This window comes from Calidris pugnax, unplaced genomic scaffold (genome assembly GCF_001431845.1).
Source record: "Calidris pugnax isolate Ruff unplaced genomic scaffold, ASM143184v1 scaffold39, whole genome shotgun sequence".
In the NCBI taxonomy this organism is placed as follows: domain Eukaryota; kingdom Metazoa; phylum Chordata; class Aves; order Charadriiformes; family Scolopacidae; genus Calidris; species Calidris pugnax.
Genome location: NW_015090828.1, coordinates 2,859,470 through 2,881,832, shown reverse-complemented (window position 1 = coordinate 2,881,832; position 22,363 = coordinate 2,859,470). Strand labels below are relative to the sequence as shown.

The 22,363-nt window shown below is 36.1% G+C and overlaps 1 protein-coding gene and 1 long non-coding RNA gene across 10 annotated transcripts in view; one reads left to right on the top strand and one right to left on the bottom strand.

Annotated features, from left to right (window-relative positions):
• Positions 1–22,363, bottom strand: part of LOC106887029 — a 57,363-nt gene that overhangs the window by 15,413 nt on the left and 19,587 nt on the right. The window lies entirely within an intron of this gene.
• LDB3 (LIM domain binding 3) overlaps positions 1–22,363 on the top strand; it is a 119,118-nt gene that overhangs the window by 91,016 nt on the left and 5,739 nt on the right. For 4 of the 8 annotated variants that reach the window (XM_014940367.1, XM_014940373.1, XM_014940370.1 and 1 more), the window contains 7 exons: positions 336–371; positions 6,351–6,515; positions 8,153–8,260; positions 10,987–11,034; positions 13,733–13,860; positions 19,857–20,157; positions 21,379–21,559. In XM_014940367.1, coding sequence (XP_014795853.1) covers positions 336–371; positions 6,351–6,515; positions 8,153–8,260; positions 10,987–11,034; positions 13,733–13,860; positions 19,857–20,157; positions 21,379–21,559 — 967 coding nt within the window. The remainder of the gene's footprint in view (positions 1–335; positions 372–6,350; positions 6,516–8,152; positions 8,261–10,986; positions 11,035–13,732; positions 13,861–19,856; positions 20,158–21,378; positions 21,560–22,363) is intronic. The other 4 variants (XM_014940368.1, XM_014940371.1, XM_014940369.1 and 1 more) reach the window with 4 other exon arrangements.

Sequence of the window (22,363 nt, the reverse complement as noted above, 5' to 3'; positions counted from 1 at the left end):
GAGGGAACTTATTAAAGTCAAAACTTTAAAATTACAAATTAGACATTGTATGTATATAACTGTTAATATTCCGTCCTTTTACTTTAATATTGAGTAAAAGTTATTTGCAATTGAGAAGCAGCATACAGTAAAATTGCATATTTGGTGGGTTTCTCTTGGAGAGCTGAAGAAGTTTCTCACAACTGTATTTATGAGCAACCACTCTAGGATGCTTTTTGCAACCAAACATTTCACATCAACGCATCTTCTTTCTCCCTGTTTTTTTTTTAATTTTATTTTTGCTATCACTGGCCATTGCAACCACTTTATTCATACTGTATCCCCTCCTTTCACAGAGACAAGGAAAATGTTGCAGCAGCATCAGAAAACAGGTAATGTTTGCTCTCTGTGTTTGGCTTCCCTCCTACTCAGAGTTTACTTCCACTTTCCTTATATTGTTCTTACCTCAAAACCATAGAATTTCTACACGGTTTGAGCAGATGATAAATGTAGAGGTTTCAACAAAGTGGGTTTGTTAGACTTTTCTTTCTAATACAGACTTTAAAAAGCTCTGTGAGATGGGGCAAGCAGGGATCATGTTTCTTGGAACTTAGTAACCTGAAAATAAGCAGCTTTTATCAAATGTTCTTGAAATGGAATATTGTAGTTCTGTGTTGGAGTTTTAAGAGCAATTTCCATTTTAAACTTTGTCCAAATTGTTCAAGGTGTTTTAAAAATCTAAATATTATTCTTGCATGTTTTGATTGATCCTCGATGGGTTATGAGGTTCAAAACTTAGTAACTATGTAAGTTCCTTCATTTCAAAAATTGTTTTGTCCCAAAGAATCTCAGCACACTTTGCAGTTAAATATAGAAATTAATTGTTTTCTATTAATTCATATACTAAAACACACAAGTACTGCAACACAGGCACTTCTTCAGTAAATCTGACCAATTGTTTAATGAAGCAAAGAAATGCCTCTCATTAGTTTGCCATGAAAATAATTCTGTCTCACTGCTTTCCTCTTTCTTGTTGATTCCTGTAACCACTTTTTATTTTTGGGTTTTTTTTTTTTTTTTTTTTATGAGACTGCTCACATTTGAACAAAGGTTGCACAGAGTTAAAATCCAAGTGCAAGTACTATCATTATTAGTGACAATGCAATGGCAGCTGGCACTTGGAACAGTAGGGAAAATGGATTTTGATTTTTAAATTAATTATGTCAAAAGAATGAAATAACCCCCCAATTCCTTTATAATAACTGTGTGTAAATTAAATTGAAAAAAGCAAGTAACATGAGTTAGTATTTCACTAGCAGTTTCATTTGTGTAAAATCGTCTACAGGACTATGCAGCTGCTACACTGAAATATCTCTTTTTTAAATTTATTTTTTATTTTATTTTACCAGGAACAATTTCTGATGTATGACTGGTGTTAGTGTCATACTGCATTGCCTTAATCATGCATGGTTTGTCATACCATAGCTTTTTTCCACCTCCATTATCATCACAGCTCTGCTATATGTCTTATTTTGATATTCCTGGCAATATGGTTTACAGATTTAACAGAAGGTACCTTTTTTAGTTCTTAAAGCCTCCCCTGGTCTTAAAGCATTAATAAACTGTCAAGATTTTTCATTACTTCAGCTGCAATATCATGATGATCTCCTATGGCATATGGAATTTGGGGATACAGTAAGAAGACACTGTATATTTACAAATATAAATCTTCTTCCAGGAAAAAGAAACAACAGAAAGATAAAGCCTTCATTACTAAACCTAGACTTAACTTGATCTCTCAGTTATGAGGTTCAGCACTTTGGGGTTTGGTTTTTTGTTGGTTTTTTTTGAAGGCTTTCCTTCATACAAATAATAACTGCTGACTTAAAGGGCCAGATATCAGCATTCTAAAATGCTGCTTTATTTGGTATGTAAGCACATGAACCTCTGAAAACTGAAAAATTGAACAAACATTTTTCTGTTAAACCTCCAGCGGCTGGGATTCTGTCTCTCCCTCAAGTACCTGCTCTTACCTAGGAAATTGGTGACATAATAAATACCTCATTTACAAATCCCCTTGTAATCTTTGTTACCCAGGCCTACAGCTACTACACATGAGCCACAGTATGTGACCTCAAGTATTTGGCATCCTCCTAAATCATTCGCCACGGATGCCAACACTGACAATGCTAAGCCAGTGGCTTCCAAGGGCTCTGTGAGGCTTGGAGCGGGTACAAGTCAGAGGGAGGCCAGTTTCATCACTACTGGCCAGAAAGTCCCTCTTACTTCATCCAGTAACCGAAGGTACACGGTGATGTGTAACTGCATAACTGACCCGGTTTGGAGCTTTGGAATGGTTTGTAATAACAACCTCTAACTCCTTCAGACAGAAATGCCAGTTGCCTAGGAGGCGGATATCCAAGTTCTACACATTCCAGCAACTTCTAGTTCATGTGGGTTTTACGGTTTAAGTGTCAATCTTAAGGATCTCGTCTACAATATAGAGACAACAGTCATCAAGCACCTTCTGCAGAGAAGCAGCAGCTGATATTATTCACTGTATTTCTACAAACATTCCCATGTTCAACTGCAAAACTCTTCCACGTTATATCTTTCTCCCTTTTCTCACCTTCTCCAGGATTTTTTTCTACAAATGCTACAATAAGAGATAATTTTTTCCTATTTATTTTTATTTTTGTTCCTTATGTTTTCAATTCTTTACAAGAGATCTACTGAAGGATTTGAAACAAAAAGAAACTTCATGCATTACATAAGGGAGACTAAGTACTGCTTTAATAATCCGCTTGTAGTGGTTGTTATCTGGAGAGAAAGTCTCATAGCGTAGGACCTTATTGAGAGAAAGAAGTATAATCTGCACTCATTTTTTTTAAACATTAGAGTGTGTTTGTTGCTGTGTTTTCTCATTATGATTCTTAACCATTATTATCCTCTTAACCTTTACTGATCTGTGTTCATGAGTGAAAATCAGCTGAGAAGAGATACGTGTGTTTATCATCCATGTAACTTACTCACATTGTACATTTTATGTTTATTTGTTACCACAAATATGGAGATGTTTGAGAACATCCATTTCCTTTGATTTTCCTAAAAATGCAAAATACTGTAAAGATGAAAAGTGTGCAGGATAACTGTATTTAAAAAAAAAATAAAACAAAAGACCAAAATCCTCTGTAACATAAGTGATAATGAAGCTGTTATAATAGATGATCTATTTCATAAAGCAGCATTCATATTTATCAGTTCTTAAATTTCTTCTGCATCTGAAGAACTAAAAAAAAACAAAATGAAAAATGTAGGAAGGAGGCAATCTTGAGGAAAAAAAAAAGTTATGTTATTTTATTTGAATATCTAACTAAAATTATTTAAAATTTATAGTCGTTAAAGAAAAAACAGCCAAGTTAGTCTGAGTTCTTTCTATAAAACTGAGTGGAGAATTAGTTACCAACTACCTATAACTTATGTGACCAGATCACCCTGATTTTTAAGGTTCTATCTATTTCAGTTATGTTTATTCCAATTACTTGTTCTGTTAATTGCTGTACTCTGCTCTGCAGGAAGGTGATCGAGCATCTAACATTTAATCACATAAAAATAACTATTACAAACAGCATGCAAGATAAAACTTGTTTGTATTTCTTTTAAATTTTAAAAGGTATTCCAGTATATTTGCATTTATTTTCTTTATATGTGTCTGTCCAGTTCAAATCTGTCTCCACACAGGTCCATGTCCACATGTATTCTTATCTTTTTTCTTTCTTTCTTTCTTTCTTTCTTGTAAATATATATCACTAAGTATGTGTTTTGGTTAATGTTTTGCAGATTGTTATAACGATTAAGTAACTTCACTGTTTTCTTTTATTTAAAGTATGAAGTCTTGATTCTTTTGGAATCTGTAGCCAATTCCCTTTCACATCAGTGAAAACAAAGAGAAAATAGGTGAAATCCTAGTTTGTGTTTGTTTTTAGGACGTGTATTAAGTTCCATTTTCATGCGCGGACACTTCCAGTCCTTTCCTGTTTGCCAAATCAAAGATGTGTAATACTAAATTTTGACTCAGCACCTTTTAATGTTACAATTCCAGTACCCACTGTTGCACAGAGCGGAAAAAAAAAATCCTGCGAGCATTAAGACTGAGTAAGAGAGTAGCTCATGACCCATAGCTGTGACCTATAATATACAGCTACTCTGCTACAAAGTCTGTGTAATTGATACTCTATTAGTGAAGTGGAAGAATTTACATCATAATGCAAATGAATTAAGATGGAAGAACCGATCTGAACATCAAATGTATAATATGATGGACAAACTTTGGCAAAACTTTTGGTGTAATGATTTGAAAACCAGAATCGCAAACAGGATAAGTATTTTCAGGAGCTCGCTTGTTATGTATAAGATTGCAGATGAAACTCGTAAGGGAGAAAATACTTATTTTCTGCGTTTATCATGGGTTACATTCAACTTTGAAATTGCTGGGCATAACAATGACACTTCCATTTCAGCTAATCAAACAGCAAAATATTCAGCTGAAATAAGACACCATCATTTAGACTATTAAACCATACAAGAAAGCAGAGAAGAGGAGGAGGAGGACAGGGGAAATGGGACAGCCCCTTGAAGAATAATGGCTATCATGAATTCTGAAGTACCAAGTCCTCCTCCTAGGTCCTAAGGAGTGTAACTTGAATAATGGTTCTGAGAGGAGTGAAAGAAAATACTAGAGAGAACGTCTGAAAGACAGAGAAAACATTTGCATAATGGAAAATTTGCATAGGAAAAAAAGCTGAGAGAAAGAATGTTTGAGAACTAAGATTTGACTGAAAAACAGTCACGGAACTGTAAGCATTCTTTTGTTATTTGAGACTTCCTGTGCTCAGGAAAGAATATTTTGGGCATTCTTTGTATATTGCACAAGAGAATCGACAAAATGCATCACCCTTATAGGAGTCATTTGTAAGAACCCAGAGATGTGGCAATGTACTTGTGAGTTAGGTGAAAAGAAGTGAAAATATATCCATTATGTTCTTGTACCATTGCTCATGAACAACACAACTCTGTCAGGTACAGTAATGCTCTGATTTAAAAAAAAAAAAAAAAAAGTATTAGGATAACTACAAAAGAAAATTAATCTACAGCACAATAATATGGCATCAAAAAAAAAGTCCCTTATGCCTGGGGAACATATGCTTATATTGTCACTGGAGTTTGTGCCCCAAAACAGTACAATAATCTGAAAAATCAAATTATATTTAGTAATTTCTCAGTGGCTAATATGTTCTGTGGATAATAATTAATAAAATCCACAGTAAAATCTGCCTAAACACAAAATTAAGCTTTTGTCTTTTCTTATTTTTCCTGTTCTCCCCCCCACCCCCCTTAAAAATCACTAGGTCATTTAAAATTAAGTTTATTGACAAGTGAATAACGAATGTAGATATTATTATTTTGTTGATATTAAGTTCGTTGAAACAGTCAGCAAAGAACTTGAATCTGGCAAGTCCATTTGATGGAAGACAACAAACTACACCTCCTAAATGACTGGTTAATTAATTGTGCAATCAAATTAAGAGAAAATGAATTAAATGTTAATATCTCTCTGCTCCATGTTATTTGTGCCACAATAGCACAAGAGGGCCACAAGAGCATGCTCATCACCCAAGTGGTTTTAAAACTGGTGTAGTAAAACTTCATGTTACATCTTCCCCTTGTATTTTGTATAGTGGTCTATGTGTAAAAAGGCATCTTATTGTTTGATGGATTGGCCAGTGTAATGTAAGGTGAATTTAGGTCAGAGATGAATGGACTGCTTTTAAACATCTTTCCACTGCCAGTATTGCAAAAAAACTGATTAAACCTGACACAAAACTGTGCTGACTGGATTTCTAGATTATCAGAACGTGCAGGAAACCTGCTGACGCAAGACTATGATAATATCCTGTAAATTATTTTTCTTCATCAAATTAAAAAGTTTGCTCGCAACATAAACTTCAGCTCCAGGAGTCAATATTGGGCGAAATTTATCCGATCTCAAAGAGTTTGTGACAGACTCTTTGCAACCATTTAAGTACTGCTTGCCACGTTTCCTACCAGGGGCTTTAGTGGAAGCAGGACTTAAGTGAGAAGGATAAATTTCAGTCAAGTGGGACCAAAACTGCATTAAAGTCTTAACTCCACATCAAAAAAGGCCTAACAAATGTCTTATTTTTCTTTGCGTAATTGTGCTTTCCCCTCAGTAACACAACCTGCTACTATGTTTGCGATTTCAGGTTCAAACATAGTAGGTTTTATGCTCTACACTTAAATATGCACCTTCTTAAGATGCTTCTTGTTTTATTTAATTTAACTCTAATTAGTATCCCTGTTGAGCATGCTCCGGTGTCTACCAGTGCTGCCTCTGCTCCTGCACCACATGCTTCAGCACATCAGCCTGCTACTGCTGCTCAAAACACAGCCAGTCTGATGACACCACCAGCAGCCACCTCAGTAGTGCAAGAGTCTTTCTCATCCTCCTTCCAAAGGTAATGCTTCATCGCTTTGTCCTTTCGCAGATACAGCGCTGTACGGCTCTGGAAATGCTGCATACACATTCTTAACTTAAGAATGTAGTATGTAAAAGCTGTAACCTATTTTATATGCTTTAATATACTTTGGTGTGGTTTCTTATTTTGAAGTAAGTTGTTCATGTTTGCAAAGAATTTGCAAAATAAAACTCCCCTAAAAATGTAGCTTTAAGTCTGTAGCACAGCTTACGTTTTCAGAAAATAATTCTAGGGTTAAAACTAGAAATGTTTTTTAACCACTTGTAATAAAATAAAAAACCAAGTCCTTATAATAGTTACGGTGGTTGAACGAAGGGTCTTTTAATAGTGTTTCTGCAGTATGACATGAAATAGAAAATTATAAAATGCCATTCACTCACATGATTGAGCTTACTATATCACAGCAGACGTCAGTAAAACCTGGTGGACAATGAGCAATATGTCAGTAAAACCGCACATTTGATGATTGACTTGCTCTGTAAGGTATTAAGTCAATTAATTTCTGTTAGATCTATCTAGTCCCTTTTCTCTAATGAGATTTAGCTATAGATCTAAAGTGAGTTTCGAGGAGGTATGCATTCATAACACTTGCAGGAGATACAGTTTTATATTAAAAGTTGTCAGTCTGTGAAGAAACGTGTAGGATTTATACTGCTGTCAGTTACATTACAGTGATTTTGGAGATAGTAAAGAGTGAATTCCTTTGGTGCATATTTTCTTTCCTCCTTGTTTTTTGCCACACAAATGTTTCAAAAAGATGTATAATTTAGCATGCTTTAAAAATCCAAGGAAAACCACACCTAGAGTAATGTAAACTACTTTAAATAATTGAGACTTAAGATGTATTCTGACATATCTTAGATTTGTATATGGAATTGGAAATGTTCTCTTGGCTCTATTTCTTGTTTAATTTTTGCTAGTTGACTTAAGTTATTTACATATACCAACTACTTAGGTTCTCACTTTAGTCAGTTTTTACCTAACCATGACCTACTGGACTCCAGTGTTTTTATTCCAGTGCAAGAAAATCAATCATCCAGCCAGCAAATGAGGTTTGAATAAGGCATTATTCTGTAATTGAGAACTGTGCTGTAAGATGCTTCCACATGAAATAATGACATGATTTAAGTAATTTTTATCCCTCAGTTTAAAGTGTAACATGAAGAAAATGGATTATCTAATATGTGCTTAAAAAATAAATGCCTCTACTAAACTAATCATGCCAATGGCTTGGGTTTTAAATAGGAAAATCTTTTGTCTGGTACTGCTTGCATATTAAAAAGTTTAGCTTGAATTCAGACTCAAACATCTTCAGATCTTGCCGATAAAAACACGTATCATTGACAAAAGTCTTGTCCTGACATACTGTCTTTCTTAGTTATTGGTAGACTCTGATGTTAAGATTTCTACATAACGTGTGCATTTTGTCTTGTGTTCTGTAGGAATGTGCTTGGTTGTGCTATTCTGTAAGTCTGCAGATGTAAGCTACAGAAAACCTGTTCCTGGTAACTCTGCAGGAGTCCTCCTGTATCTGAACTCTGACAAACTTGATTCTGATGTCACTATTTTTGTCCCTGTTAAATTATTTTGTCCATGCTTTCATGTGTCTTCTGCAGAGTCCATGCAGCCCCCAGCTCTCTTTCACAGCCTAAGCCTTTCCATGGGTCCAAGAACATGTCCTTAGCAGCTTCCACTATTTCATCTGCTATCTCATCTCAGTCTAGGTATATCTGTAAAGCTCTCTTCTTTTTCTTTTAACTTAATTTGGTTTTATTCTGTATTACTCTCTCTCATTTAAGGTTTTCAGCTTCTTAAGAGATTGGCTTGGCAGAGACTATTGAAAAGCATGATGTGTTTAAAGGAATAGCTTTCTTGCTTATCTTTGACACTAAAATTGAGCTAGGAAACACCTAAGTTTTAGATTTAGGATATGTCGCCAAAAGATCCTTTCAGAACAAAGGAATTTCAGTTGGTTTGTGCTGGTTTTGCCATCTTAAAATGAAAATATTTGTCTGGTGACACTGGGTGAGAATGACAGATTTATTTTTTTTTCTTGGTGAAAACACAGGGTCACAGACCTTCTTTTATTATGCTCTTAATCATGACCAATAAAAGGCCACTGACAGGGAAAGGTGGCATCCATCACTAGAAAGGGAAAATGCCGCTGTGCTGCCTCGCTGCTAAGCATTTTCATTGCTTTCATTAACACTTTGTCAAAACTAACAGAGAAGAAAGCAGTAGATTCTAAGATTCATTATCTGAACACAATCTTCAGAAATAAGGAAAAACTGAATCAGCAGTACATTTGAGATTGCAATTATCCGTGTCTCTCTTCTCTTGATACAAAAAGGTAGTTAGGAATCACCCAAAGGTGATGTTTGAAATGAACGAGTGTACAAGTTTGAAGACTACACATCAAGAAGTATAATGATCTTTCTCAAGAATACCACAGAAAACAGCAGTTAAGTGCTAGGCATAGGTATGTATTTGAAAGCATTTTGGTTGGCTTCACATCACTGAAACCAATGCAAAAATTAAATAGCTACAGAACAGAAGACCAGAAGAGTTCTGAATTTTAGGCTGTAAGTATGGCTGTTTACAGCCATGGGAATTACATAGGGGATGCAATTCCCGCATGGAGCTGATAAAACATAAGAAATAAGATTAACTGCTCATGTAGTTCTATTTATTTGGGTGGAAGTACATTTGTTTCAATTTAATTATGGGTACAAGAAGCAAACTGTTTTTGGAGGGCTGTGTTGCTGCTGAAATAGGTTCTTTATCTTTGTGCACTACTACCATGTTTATTTTAAAAACTGTAATGTACTATATTCTAACATAAGGGACTAAAACTGGCTTCTAAATCAATTTATAATTCAAATTTTTGAGCATCTGATAGTTTTCATTTAGAAACCAAGCAATGCATTAGCATGAGAAAATACAGACTTACAAATCCAGTTTCAGCTTGACATGGACCATTGGCACATTGCAGCATTTCATATGATTTTAGTTAAAAATAAAGTATGGATGACCTTAGTTACAACAGTCTCCCCATCGTGTAAAACATGCTCAGGTAGAATGAGGCTGAGATTTTATGACCATGGTTCCAGTATTTGTTGGTTGTTTTTCTTCCTTCTAGATGCCTTAAAAAGGTCAACCAAGAAAAAGCACGAGAATTTCTTGATCAATGTCATTAACTATTTAAATCTGATTTTAAACTTTGGTAGATCCAGTTCTGTAGTGATTTTGCCTTTGTGAGCAAGGCCATATGCATAAGACCTAACATGAGTAAAATCTTTATAATGTTGCTAAAGAGGAATGTTTGAAGTCATTAATCCTTAACTGATTGTGCTACTCTTACTTTTAAATCTGCAATGTTATCTTACTTTTCCACTTATAATCTTGCTTGCAAAGAAGAAAGCAGAGCAGGAGTGTTTTAAATAAACTATCAAGCTCTTTATGCAATTGGTTATTCCATCTGGAAGGTAAAAGCTGGGCAACCAGTGAGATGGCACTGGGAATACACAAAGAGGAGAAACGACAGAAAGAGTTGTGATTATGGTTCTGAAAGGACAGTACAGCTTCTGTGATCCTAGGATTTTAATCCAAGCATTGTGTCTGTGGTAAAGGGAATAAAGAAAAACTCCTCTCCAGAAGCTAGGAAAATAACTAGCACGTGATAGGCTTCTGCTAGTCCTGGCAAACGTGTGCTGTGCTCCTGTGCGATGCTTGGCATTTAGATGGGAGCTGGGTTCATTCTGAATCCTCTTGTTTCTCAGATCATACATCGTGCAGGCTTTTGAGTACTTTCTGTATTTGGATAACTGAATCATTTATGTTCTGAAATGATGCTGTTTCCTAAGAAAAAAAATATCTACCTGTTTACCTAAAACTCTGTTTAGTAAATGAACAGAGGAACGGTACTGCAAGAGAAAAGTTGAATGTGATGGCTTAATGTTGTTACTTCAGCTGCTTCCAGCCTGTCCTTCCTGTGGGGTTGACCTAGGAACCTTAGCTGATCTTTGGACTTTGGTTCAGTTGAAGTTTGCTTTCAAGATGCAACTTAAGCTTGTGACACTGACAAAGAGAAACTCATACTTATTTTTCTGTGCTAATACAAATAAATGGTGAATGTCAAAGCAAGCAGTCCAGTGGTTGAATTGAATTCCACAACTAAAGAACAAGCAGAACTGGATAAAATTGACTTACAGAGCAATATACTCAGTTTATTTATTTATGGTACCATTATTCAGGTTTAACTATGATTGCTAGCTTAAATAAGATAAGGGAAATGCAATGTAATACTGATCTTATGTGATTATAAGTATGTACATGTTGTTTACTTTAGCACTTAAGAGCACCTTTTATTCATAAGGAAATTCACTATAGGACAAGATATCCCGATTTTCTTGGTAATTTTTTTTCAAATACAACTTTTGTCTCATTTTAGTTTCAACCGGCATTCTTCCACCTCCATCAGCTACCAGTCAAATAAGAGGTATAAAAATGTTTTGTGCGGCTACTCTACCTTAAAAGCACTTAACAAACCAGTTTATTGCTGCTGGGAGGCATCTAGTGAAGTATTAACATAAAAATGAACCGCTTAGAAATATTTACTCTTTCTTTTTCTGACGACTAATAGTTTTCAGAGCCAGTGTTTAATTCGCTGCCTGTCACATGCCATTGACTGCTACAGATAAATTCAGTAAGGGTGCTTTCACTGCTTTTCAAGATGCCATTGCTTCCTGTTCCATTAAAGCATCTTTGATTCTTAGTATATCTTTTTATCCTTTCTTTCTTTTTCTTTTTTTTCTTTCTTTTAATCACACGCTATTTCCTTCTCTTCAGCAGAAATTCTGATAAATCTTTTAACTTCACTAAAACACTTAATGATGTAACGTAACACTTTTTATCTCTTTGAACAAGCCTTTTTATCTTTCTTACTGTATTTAATATGCATCACACACTTGTAAGAATTCAGTAGTTGACTTTTTTAATTTTGCCATGATTTTGGTACTATAAATACAATTCTTGTGTGTGTTGTTTTTGTTTTTTTCAACTTCATTTCCCTGAACATACAAAGAAATCTAGTGGCATGGTTTTATCATGCTAGTAACCTTGGGAATCACTTGAATTTTGAATAACCATTTTTCTTCATGACAGTCAAAGTATGGCTAATCTGGCTCAGAACTTCTTTATGTATTTTGTGCATTAAGAGAGCTTCAAATGAATCTTTCTACCAATGGACCTGCACATCTGGGAGTAGACTTTCCTGAGTGTATGCCATTTTCAGATTAAGGCTGTATGACACATGATTTAAAAACTTTTAATCCACATTGTAAATATTGATCACTGATCCTGTAAAAGGTAAGTTTGTTTTACTGGTTTTCTGTCTAGTTTACCTTGAATAGTAGATTTTGAAACAAAGAAAACTTTTTTTGACAGTGTGTATTTAGTTTAAGGCCTTTTGAAAGCTGTGAGTGAAGCCAGTGTACCTGAAGCTTTCCTCTTCCTGTCTCTGCTACTGTAGGAGCAATGGTCCTCTGTCCAGTGACCCCGAGTACAGTGTGTGTATCAATAGATATCCAACCTTTCCAATAGGAAATAGATGATAAGAAAGTAAAAAGTCTTACTGTGCTTAGATCAGCTTTGGTGGGTAGAATATCACAGCACAGTTCACCACAGCATTTACAGTGAGTACAAACCCACTAAAAGAGGTTATCTTGGGGAGTCCTGTTCTGTCATGGTGCAGCCAACCCACAGCGAGCCCTAAGCCCTACACTAGGTACAGAAATAATGAGCTATAGTCATTGTAGCAATAGTTATGTTTCTAGGTCAAACTAAATAGACAAAATAAATTAGCCTGAGGCAGCAATGCTGTGCAAACTAGATCTATAATATAAGCAATGTCAGAGTAGCAAAATGCTACATTGTAAGGATAGGTTTATTTTGTTCAAAATTAAAAATCAAAAGTTTACATTTGTCAGAATGTTTTTACCTGTACTGGAAGAAATGTGCTGGGTTTGTCCTACATAAGAATGGTAACGTGTTCTCTCCAGATGGCATCTATTTCCACTGTTAAAAGTACAACTCAAGATGGACTGATGGTCTGGCAAAGCTGGGCACTTTTTTTCTTATGCTGACAAATAGACAGATTTTCCTATAGACAAAGTCAAAATGGAAATAACTCCTAAACTTGGATAGGGATCTGGTTCATACAGATAATGAAACTGAAGGGGAAAAGAAATTAAAACTGTTTTCAGGGTGAGTAAGAATGATGTTCAATAGTAAATGTTTTTTATTACTGCAGCATCTCTGTTATCTGTTGCTTCTGTTGCTTGGACTTCTTTATTCTCCGTTGCTTTGTTTGTAATGCTCTTTTAGTGATCTGTGAAGCAAAGCCTCTACAAATAGAATCATCCTAAGTAATAGGCAAATAGAAGAGGCATTTATTTCAACGTGTTATTATAATCAAACTGAGAATCACCATACGCAGTATAAAATAGAGAAGAACAATTTCTTATTGATGTTTGGAATCCTGAGCAGATGTTTTTAATCTAGGAATGCAGAAATTGCATCATAATATTGCATATCAGATGCTTTTGGGTTAGTTGAATCTGAACATTAGAAAAATTATTTTAAATTGTGGTTTCAGTCTAAATAGGAAAAAATAGTTAGTTTCAGAAATGTTTTTTAAAGGTCACTACAATCTTTTTGAAAAGATTACAATGCTTATAAACAGTAGTTAGCATTTGTAGTAGTAGTAGTAATTGTGCTGAGCCAGTATCTTTTTGAGTCAACAAGATATCCCTCATTGACTTATCTTCGACAAGAACAAGCCAGTTTGTTTGTAGAGGGACAGAAAACTCAAAGTTTCTGTTCACATTCCTGAAGTCTGATCCCTTGCTAAACTGAGAGTTCCTTTAATAAATTGGTCATATTCCCTCAGTAAGCTATTTTATGTGACAAGAGCAACTTGGCATTATTTAAAATCCTTATTCAGCTTATTTTTCCTTCTAAGGAATTGTCCAAGCCTTTCTTAGCAATGATAAAGACTAATGAATCTCACACCATTCTCTCTGTAGCTCTCAAGGACAGTTCCTCCTGGAGTGCTTTGGAACCTGCCAGATCTATTATTTCATAATCAGTAACTTCTGCTGTTTATAAAGTTTCTCATACCGTCATTTTGCTTTTAGAAACACAAACCAGCCATATACACCAATGCCAGTTTCTGGAAGCTACGGTGAAAGCCCTGCTCCTTCTGCTCCTTCAAAACCAAGAGTTGTTACTACTGCCAGCATAAAGCCCTCTGTCTACCAGCCAGGTAAGATGACTTCAAAGTACTGAAAGGATTCACAGCGGAAATGCTCGTGCATTTCTTTTAGAAAAAAAAAATGCAAAGAATGCACAATTTTGCAGTAGGACATACACATGTCAGTGAATATTTATATATATGGAATCAAATGCTGCTAGTTCCTAGTTTTACTTCAGATTATCTGAAAATCAAAGGTTATGTTGTATTTGTATTCTGCTTCAGAGTGAAAATGTGGAACAAATGGAGGAAATAAGAGCAAAAGCAAGGGAAAGTCTAATAAAAAATGTGTAGCCTGATTTTTTAAAAGAAATACATTTGGAAATAGCCCAGTGCACCCAATTGGGAGCCCAGTGGCATTTCAGAGTTGATAAAATAGCTTAAGAATGCACAACTCGGGAAGGAGCTAAAGAAAGTGAAGGTTGTTGAGTAGGATGTATTTGCAAAATAGGTAAGGCCATATATTAAACTGCTGAAACTCAGGCTTATATTTGAAATAAAGAATGACCTATTAAAGTACTTCATAATGCTATGCTTCCATTTCCCACAGATCCAATTACTGAAGGAATATATTTGATTATTCATTCATGTGGAAAATATGCTCCTTGATGTTGCTTAAATTCCCTTTGTATTAATCTGTTACAAATGGAGTGAACTTCTAAAACCATTGATGACCAAAATGTGAACCTTCAAAATGAACAAATTAAATGAGGCAGCAATATAAGTCTAAATGCAGTTCTGTTTCAAATTAAGCTTGTTCTGATCTTAGCAAGAGAATTAAAAAGTTGATTTATATCTTGACAGTCAAGTAAATATGAAAAGGCCAAGAATTCTAACAATCTTAAACTCTGTCTTTTGTAATGCTCTATCTCTGGATCTACTGAAATGAAACGAATGCTGAAATTTTACTTAGACATAAAGCAGACAGACAGATCAATTGATTGATCTTTATATTTGACCTATAAAGGTGGAAAAAGCCAGTTCAGAATTATCATGAATTATCTGAGGGTCTCAAAGGAAATAAAGGTTTCAGCTTCTCCTCATTTGTTTTTGGTTAAATGTGTCAGCAGATACCATGTTCTCACTGAAGGCAAATGTTATTAGTTTTGTCTAGCAAAAGAAGGAAAGATGAAAACAGAGTATTTATTTCCATAATGCAGAGCAGAGCAAACTGTGGCAAGTCAAAATATCTCCTAAATACACTGATTAATACTAAGCCCTATGCTCGTTTGGAGGAAGTATAAACTCCAGTTCTCAATATACAAACCTGCCACAGAAATAAATCTGTAGCTATATCCAATTAGTAGCTGTATCTGTTAAAGAAAAAGCTGGCTGTTGAATTAGACATAGACTAAGAGGCAATGCTTTTGTTTTCTTCTGTGATGGGCATCTTCTTTGCAATTCGTTATATTGCTGGTTTTGAGCCCCATTGCCTTCCAATAAAGGCTTAAAATACACAGTATAGAAACTATGTTCTGTGTCACACGTATAGAACAAACCTACTTCAGCTGCATATATTGTCTGCCTGCGTGCGGAAAATTCTTATTTTGCAGGCACTGCAAGGAGATAATGTACTCTAGAGGAGAGGAGAAAATTCAGAATATCATCTAATCTGATAAATGACAAAGACAAAATTCAAATAGTGTTAAAGTTGGCAGGGGAAAAAAACAGTCTCTCTGTATTGTTCAGGAGTTTGAATAATGTCCAATAAAGGATTCTAACATTCCTTCATAATTGAACCCCAAAGTGTGGGGTTTGTTTTGGTACCTTTTTAAAGTTTTATGTATTTAATGTAGTAGCACTTCATACTGGTTTTGGAATATGAGCCCTAGAGACAGTTACAGTTCCAGTCCTGAGCAAACGGGAAATTGTCAGTTGGGAAGAAATGGAGGAAATAGCAGTCCCTATGACAGATTGGAAAGACCAATAGTACTTTGAAAAATCATCAAGACAATTAAAAAACTTTCTCACCCAACTTTGTCAATGCATATAAATTCCATCCTTCAGTGTAAAATGCAACCTCAATCTGAGAGGAGCAGCTGTTCTCAAATGATGAAATATGAGATCACAAAATCCAAATTTTTCTTCCAGTGCAAGAGTAACCTCGGGCTTTTGCAATAACTCCACTCTCATTTTAGCAAATAATTTCTTAGACTGCTATTTTTGTAAATTCACTGTGTGAAAAGGCTGAAATAGTGGAGATCACTATAAGGATTTGCAATGTAGAATTTAGAAGAGTGTCTTTATGCTAGCCCTCGGTGTCAATGAGGAATGACATGACTTGCTTCCCTTAAAATCGTGGGTATTTTAATCTGGAAGTTGCTGGCCCACAACAGCCTCATATATGCAATATCCAGAAACCTGAATCCACCACTAAAATGGTTTTCAAGACTAATCTGTTTTAGATTGAAAAAATTAATGGGGCTAAATCTCATTTACACTGAAACCAGTCTTGAAATGAAACTGCATTGTTGAGTGTGTGGCTCAGAAGGGATTAATCCTAAGTCTACACTTTAAAGCGATGGAAGAGCACTACTTTGACTAACCTAACTCCGATGGGAATTTTCTATAGGGAAAGCTGTAAACCCTGAAATCTTTTCCCTTCTCTGTCCCATTAATTTCAAACCCCATTTTTAAAAGGAGCATAGACTTCTTTTCTGAACAAGGTCCACTAGATGGCAGAAAATACTTGTGTATTCCTTTCTTGTGGGCTTTCCCAGACTAGAATAGTGCTTTCAATAGTTGCTTTCCAAGCAACTCAAATGCCAGTTTTATACTACAAAGTAACATGATACCTAAAAGTAAAAAAGCAGATCTTTCCTTTTATATCCAAGTCCAAATAGAACTACCCATGTGTGTAAAATTGCTCAAGCGTAGAGGCCTGATCTGCTCTTTTAGAAATTGGTAAAGATTCCCACTGATCTCAATGAACTTTTTACTGAATCCTAAGCACCTTCAATACTAAAACAAGCTAGTATGTAAGACCAAAGCATTTGAGACTATATGCAGGTTCCATTTTACTAAATGAATCTTTGGTAACATGTCTTCTTTTCTGGAGGGAAAATATCCATATGTAAGACCAAAGCATTTGAGACTATATGCAGCTTCCATTTTACTAAATGAATCTTTGGTAACATGTCTTCTTGTCCATAAATGAAGAGCTGATGGAGAGAATTCCAAATTTCCCAGAAGCAAGGAATTGGCTTATTCCTATGGCTGTTAAGAGAAAACTCTTCTGCCATTCTCTCAGGATAACAATAGGCCCATTCTTTCTCTCCTACTCTAAGAGAGTCTGAGGGCTGAGAGAAATAAGGTGATAGAGGCTTTGTTACTGAGTTAGTTATTCCTTTTTAAACAGTTAAGGTCAGCTCATAGAATACTGATATTTTGAGAATCTGTTATCTGATATACTGAATCTTAGTACTTTTTACTTGCAAACAGCACCTTTTATCTGCTGCATGTGTGTTGGAAGACTGCAATACACAAACGTACACGGTGAATTTGTATGACAGTAGCAACTAAGACAAGAGTTCATATAAGCTTAGGGATATAGCTATAAGATAACAAGATTCCCTCTTAATAACAATAGATAAAATCTCAAAGTTAGTGAAACCTTTCTAATACATTGCAATGACACTACTTGAAATCAAAAGTAATTCCAGCCTATTCACAGGGGGAAAATATGTTGTAATAAATCCGGCCTGTAAAATTAAATGTTAATGACTGAAAAGAGAACTCGGAGCAGTTGCGAACACCCAACATTTGTCATTTTGCAATAATTCCCCCAGTATCTTCTTTCAGCAACTGGAAAAAATTTATTTTGCTGCTTTATTTTTCCATGGCAAGTAGAAAAGATAGATAAGCGTAAAAAGAAATAGAAGGTAGAGAGAATGAAAGACAAAGACTCTTCCCCAGTCTGTCCTTCAGAGCAGTCTAGATTAATCTGAACCCAGATAAATCATACGCTGTCTACATTGGTTGGGATAAACAAACTGGAAAAATAAAACACCAACATTGTGAGATTAAGGAAGAAAAGGTGAAAAACTAAGAGGTTATAAGCTGAATTTACTAAAGACAATTGTAGAAAAAGACATCCTGAAAATAGTACCTGGGCTGCATTTGTTCTCACTTCTGGAACTCTGGGTGTGAATATCTGACCATGTTGTTAGGCCCTCTGTGGGATACACTGCCATAATTTGCATGAACAGGAATTGGCTCTTGGGGGAGGGAGAATCCTTTCACAAAACTGAGTGAGCTAGAAGTCACCTTATTTAATTAGAGAGCCTTATAGATGGGAGCCTTTTGAACTCGCCAATTAGAGATGAAATACTGCCTTCTAATTTTGCTTAATACCGTAATACAGAAATAGCAACAGCTTCAGGGTTTAAAGAGATTGCATATAAATTCTCTGTTCTGAAATCTTTAAACACTGTTTACCATTCCCAAGCTAAAAAAAAAAAAAAGGAAAAGAAGCCTCAAGCTAAGGTGGGATACAGTTTTATGAAGCAGAATGCTTTGTTGATGCTGTAGCATAAGAAAATTTTATCAAGAAGATGCATTAGATTGAACTCTGAACTCAATAAAAAGAAGCAAATCAGAGATTACTAGGGTGATCACAGTGAACTGATATATATGCAGTTTAAGCAGTTGGAATTGCCAATAATCAGTGTATGTTATTCTATGTGGCAGGGTGCGGGCTAAGGGAGAAGTGTTGAGTAGAACATAATCTTCTCACCACTTAACTATCCAGAAAGATCCATGTTACATTTGGAACCCTCTTCTTGGTTGAAATACTTTTCTACCTGCAAGCCCCTTAAAATTATAGATGTTGTATTTGGTCATCATCTTATTGGCATGGGGATCTGCTACAGAGTGTTTGGCTAGACTGCAGGAGAACCAACTTCTGTTCCCAAATCTGTGCTCTCTCATTTGGGCAAAACACTTCAGCTCTCCAAGTTTCTGTTCTTCCTCACACAAACCAACAATCATTCCCTTTGTTTTCCTTGCAAAGGAAAAACTGCTTTTAGCGCTCCTGTACTTGGCAAAGCGAGGCAGTTTCTCGGGCAGTGACTTCAGTCCTACACGATGCAAGATCTTATGTTTTGAAAAGAGCAGGGCAATGGGAGAACTTGTCAGTATGTGCAGGCTCCAGCTTCTGCTTATTTTTATGTGATAAAGCTCCACCCAAGATTAGAGCCCGGTGCATACAAACACACAGGCAATCTGCACTGAGGATTTTATGTGATAGTCAAAGGGTGGAAGAAAGGAAGTGTAGTATTTCTACTTTATACATGAGAACTGAGGCACAGAGCTACTACGCTTTGCTGGAAGTTATACAGGAAGTTTGTGGCAGAGCCAAGAACTGAACTGAAATCAGTCATAACCGCAAGTCTGGCCTTCCTCTAAGTGCTGTTGGCTTTGTCTTGCTGGTCATGTGAGCTGAACTGGCTCCCTCAATATTGCTGCCAGTGCTCTCTATCTCTGTGTTCCCTGTGAGAGCCTGTTTTTCTTCAGAAACCTAGGAGTAAAACCTACAAATGATAGATAACATTGACATCTGTGGAAAATGCTGCATTTTAATGAACGTAATGAGATCAAAATTGAAATTATAGGGATTTCCATGTAAAGCTTTATTACATTAATCTGGCCTTTCTATTTTTGACCTTAAACAGAATATGTAGCAGTTTTTGAAATAATCACAGAATTGTCATATCCATTTCTATTAGAAAATGAAGAGATGCCCTTGAAAATGGTCTCCATAAAATCTGTAAAAGCCAGTAGGCAATGACTTCTGTAATGCATGTGGATTAAAAGTCCGTGATTGTGCTGATATCCTTGGCTTCAGTCCAGAATTAATGAGCAATAATGGGACAGACCATAATTAAGTGTCATCTGAAGCTTTTATTTTTTGTGTGTCTTGGAGTACCCTTTGGTAAGTGTTGCTGTATTGCCATCAGAAGAAAAGACTTTAAAACACTTCTTGGTTTCTTTTGGGATACTTAAAACAGCACCAGCACCAGTTCATTCCTACACCCCTGCCAACGATGAGCCTGCAAGTCGCCCTCCCTGGGTAACAGATGACTCCTTTTCCCAGAAATTTGCACCTGGAAAAACCACCACCACTGTCACAAAGCACATCCTACCAAGGGGTGCTCCAGTACCATCTCCTGCCTCAACTCCCGCTTACCCATCTCCAGTTCCAACTTCTTCCCAGGCTCCTGCACTAGCCCGGGGAACAGTTCAGAGGGCTGAGCGTTTTCCAGCCAGCAGCCGAACTCCTCTCTGTGGGCACTGTAACAGCATAATTCGGTAAGGTCATGAGGTTTTGAAGAGGGATGAAGCAGAAAAAAAATGTCCAAGAGGCTGGTTATTGTACATTAATATACAGTACCAGAGCCGAAGACTCAGTTAAATTACCCAGCAGGGATGTCTGTTGTCTGTTTCATTAATTTAACATTTCCAGAGCTCATTTTGCTACTGTGTGGTTCACTTTTTATCACTGCAAAGTTATACATGCTAATTGTTTGTTTCTTGGATGCTGTGGCAAATCACTGTTTGTTTTTTAAACAAGTTTCTGGTCCTAAGGTACCCCTTGAAGGAGGTATGTACAACTTCATCGGGAGAATTGGGGGGTGAGGGGAGGATTATGGAGAGAAAAGGAACGAGACATCATTTTAGAATAACAGCCAAATGTAATTGTTGCTTTTGTGTCTGGAGAAAGATAATGCCTACACTCTATTACCAGTGATTCATAGCATGTCTCTCCCTTCTCTCCCAATTCATTCTGCTGGACCGGTGCCCATTGTTACCCTGTGGACGGCTAACCAATTTTTAAGTAATCCATGTTTAATGACAGTCTCCTCCACTAAAAGGAGCTAGTTTGGTGATGTGGAACTGCTGATTATTGCCCTTTGTATATTCTGAAACTAAAAGACTCCAGTAATAATCACTATATCTAATTACAATCAAGAGTAAATCACCAAAACTAATTTAATGTGTCTTCCATATAATCAAACAGCAAGTTGTCATCTGATAGTCTGACATTTCTAGAACATGCCGCATGCAGTGCTCTCTCAGATGAAAAGAAGGCAGGAGACTTTAGGAGCTATTGTGAGGTGTGAGTGTGCAGGTTTGGAAATTTGCCTGCTTTTTCATGCTTTCAAATAGCAGCATTATCTTCTGTGTTACAAGTCTTAGCCTTTTCCTGTTGTCTTTGCAGCTGTTTATAAAGACCACCTAGAGCTATGTAGGTATGAAAACAATTGATGATTTTTCCAACAGTTGGCTGTAAATCCAATGTATATGACTACACAATAATGAAATATTTTAACCAATTGTCACAAGTGTTTGAAAAATTAGCTTGAAAAGGACTATTTCTGTCAGGCTTCTGGATCTTACTTTAATATGCACCTTCATGGTTGAAGTAGAATGCTTGTTATACGTATATGTGGTATCTAACAAAGTGGGTTTGTATTCAGGGTCCATTCCATATTTTTGCAATACAAATAAGAAAATTACGATTGTTTACAGGGGTCCTTTCCTGGTAGCCATGGGTCGCTCTTGGCACCCAGAAGAATTCAATTGTGCTTACTGCAAGACATCCTTGGCTGATATGTGCTTTGTGGAAGAGCAGAATAGTGTGTACTGTGAGCGCTGTTACGAACAGTTCTTCGCACCAACCTGTGCCAGATGCCACACTAAGATCATGGGGGTAAGAGAACAAGTTTAACCCTTTCTCCAACTGTCTGATTCACTGGAGTAGTTTAGACTCTAAGCAATGAATGTAGATATTTAATTATTTCCTGCTTTTAAATACTAATTTCCCAGCCTGTTGATTATTTCAGAATAAGAAATACATTATTTGACAATATTTTTAATCTATCTGAAATCTTTGATGTTTCTGTACCTTATTCAACTCATAGAATATTTAATCCAATTACCATCTCACTGAGTGTAAAACAAGTAACACTTTCTGGATCGTTCTTTGCTATCTGATATACACTATGTTACTTTTTCCGTATATTTATAGTAAAACACTTGAACTGGGTTTGGTTTTTTTTCTTATACAGGACTTAGTCTAATTTTCAGTGGAGAAGTCGGTGATTTTGGAAGAGGCCCACTGCCATTGCTGTGCACCTCACTGGTAGCTGGCAACACAGCTGCCAAGAGGAATTCTGCTGACTTCTTATAGTTACGAAAATACAGAATAAATACAAAGATCTGAATTCCAGAAAGGCAAAAAAAGATGGCACTTATGTCTTAATATACTCATGTGAGGTTGGAATACCGTAAGATAATTCTAGCAGTGTAGTTGCAGTGAATATATGACATGATTCTCTTCAATGAGGAAGCAAAGAGTACCACACTGGTTTTTTGCTGCTTAGCTGTCACCTTTAGACCTCTGTCTAAATGATGGCATTGACAGACTAGATGCTTTTCTCTGCAATTGCCAATTAGGGATGGCAGCATCAGAAATCTATGGTGAAGCTCTGGCTCCAACCAAGTCTTGTTTGTT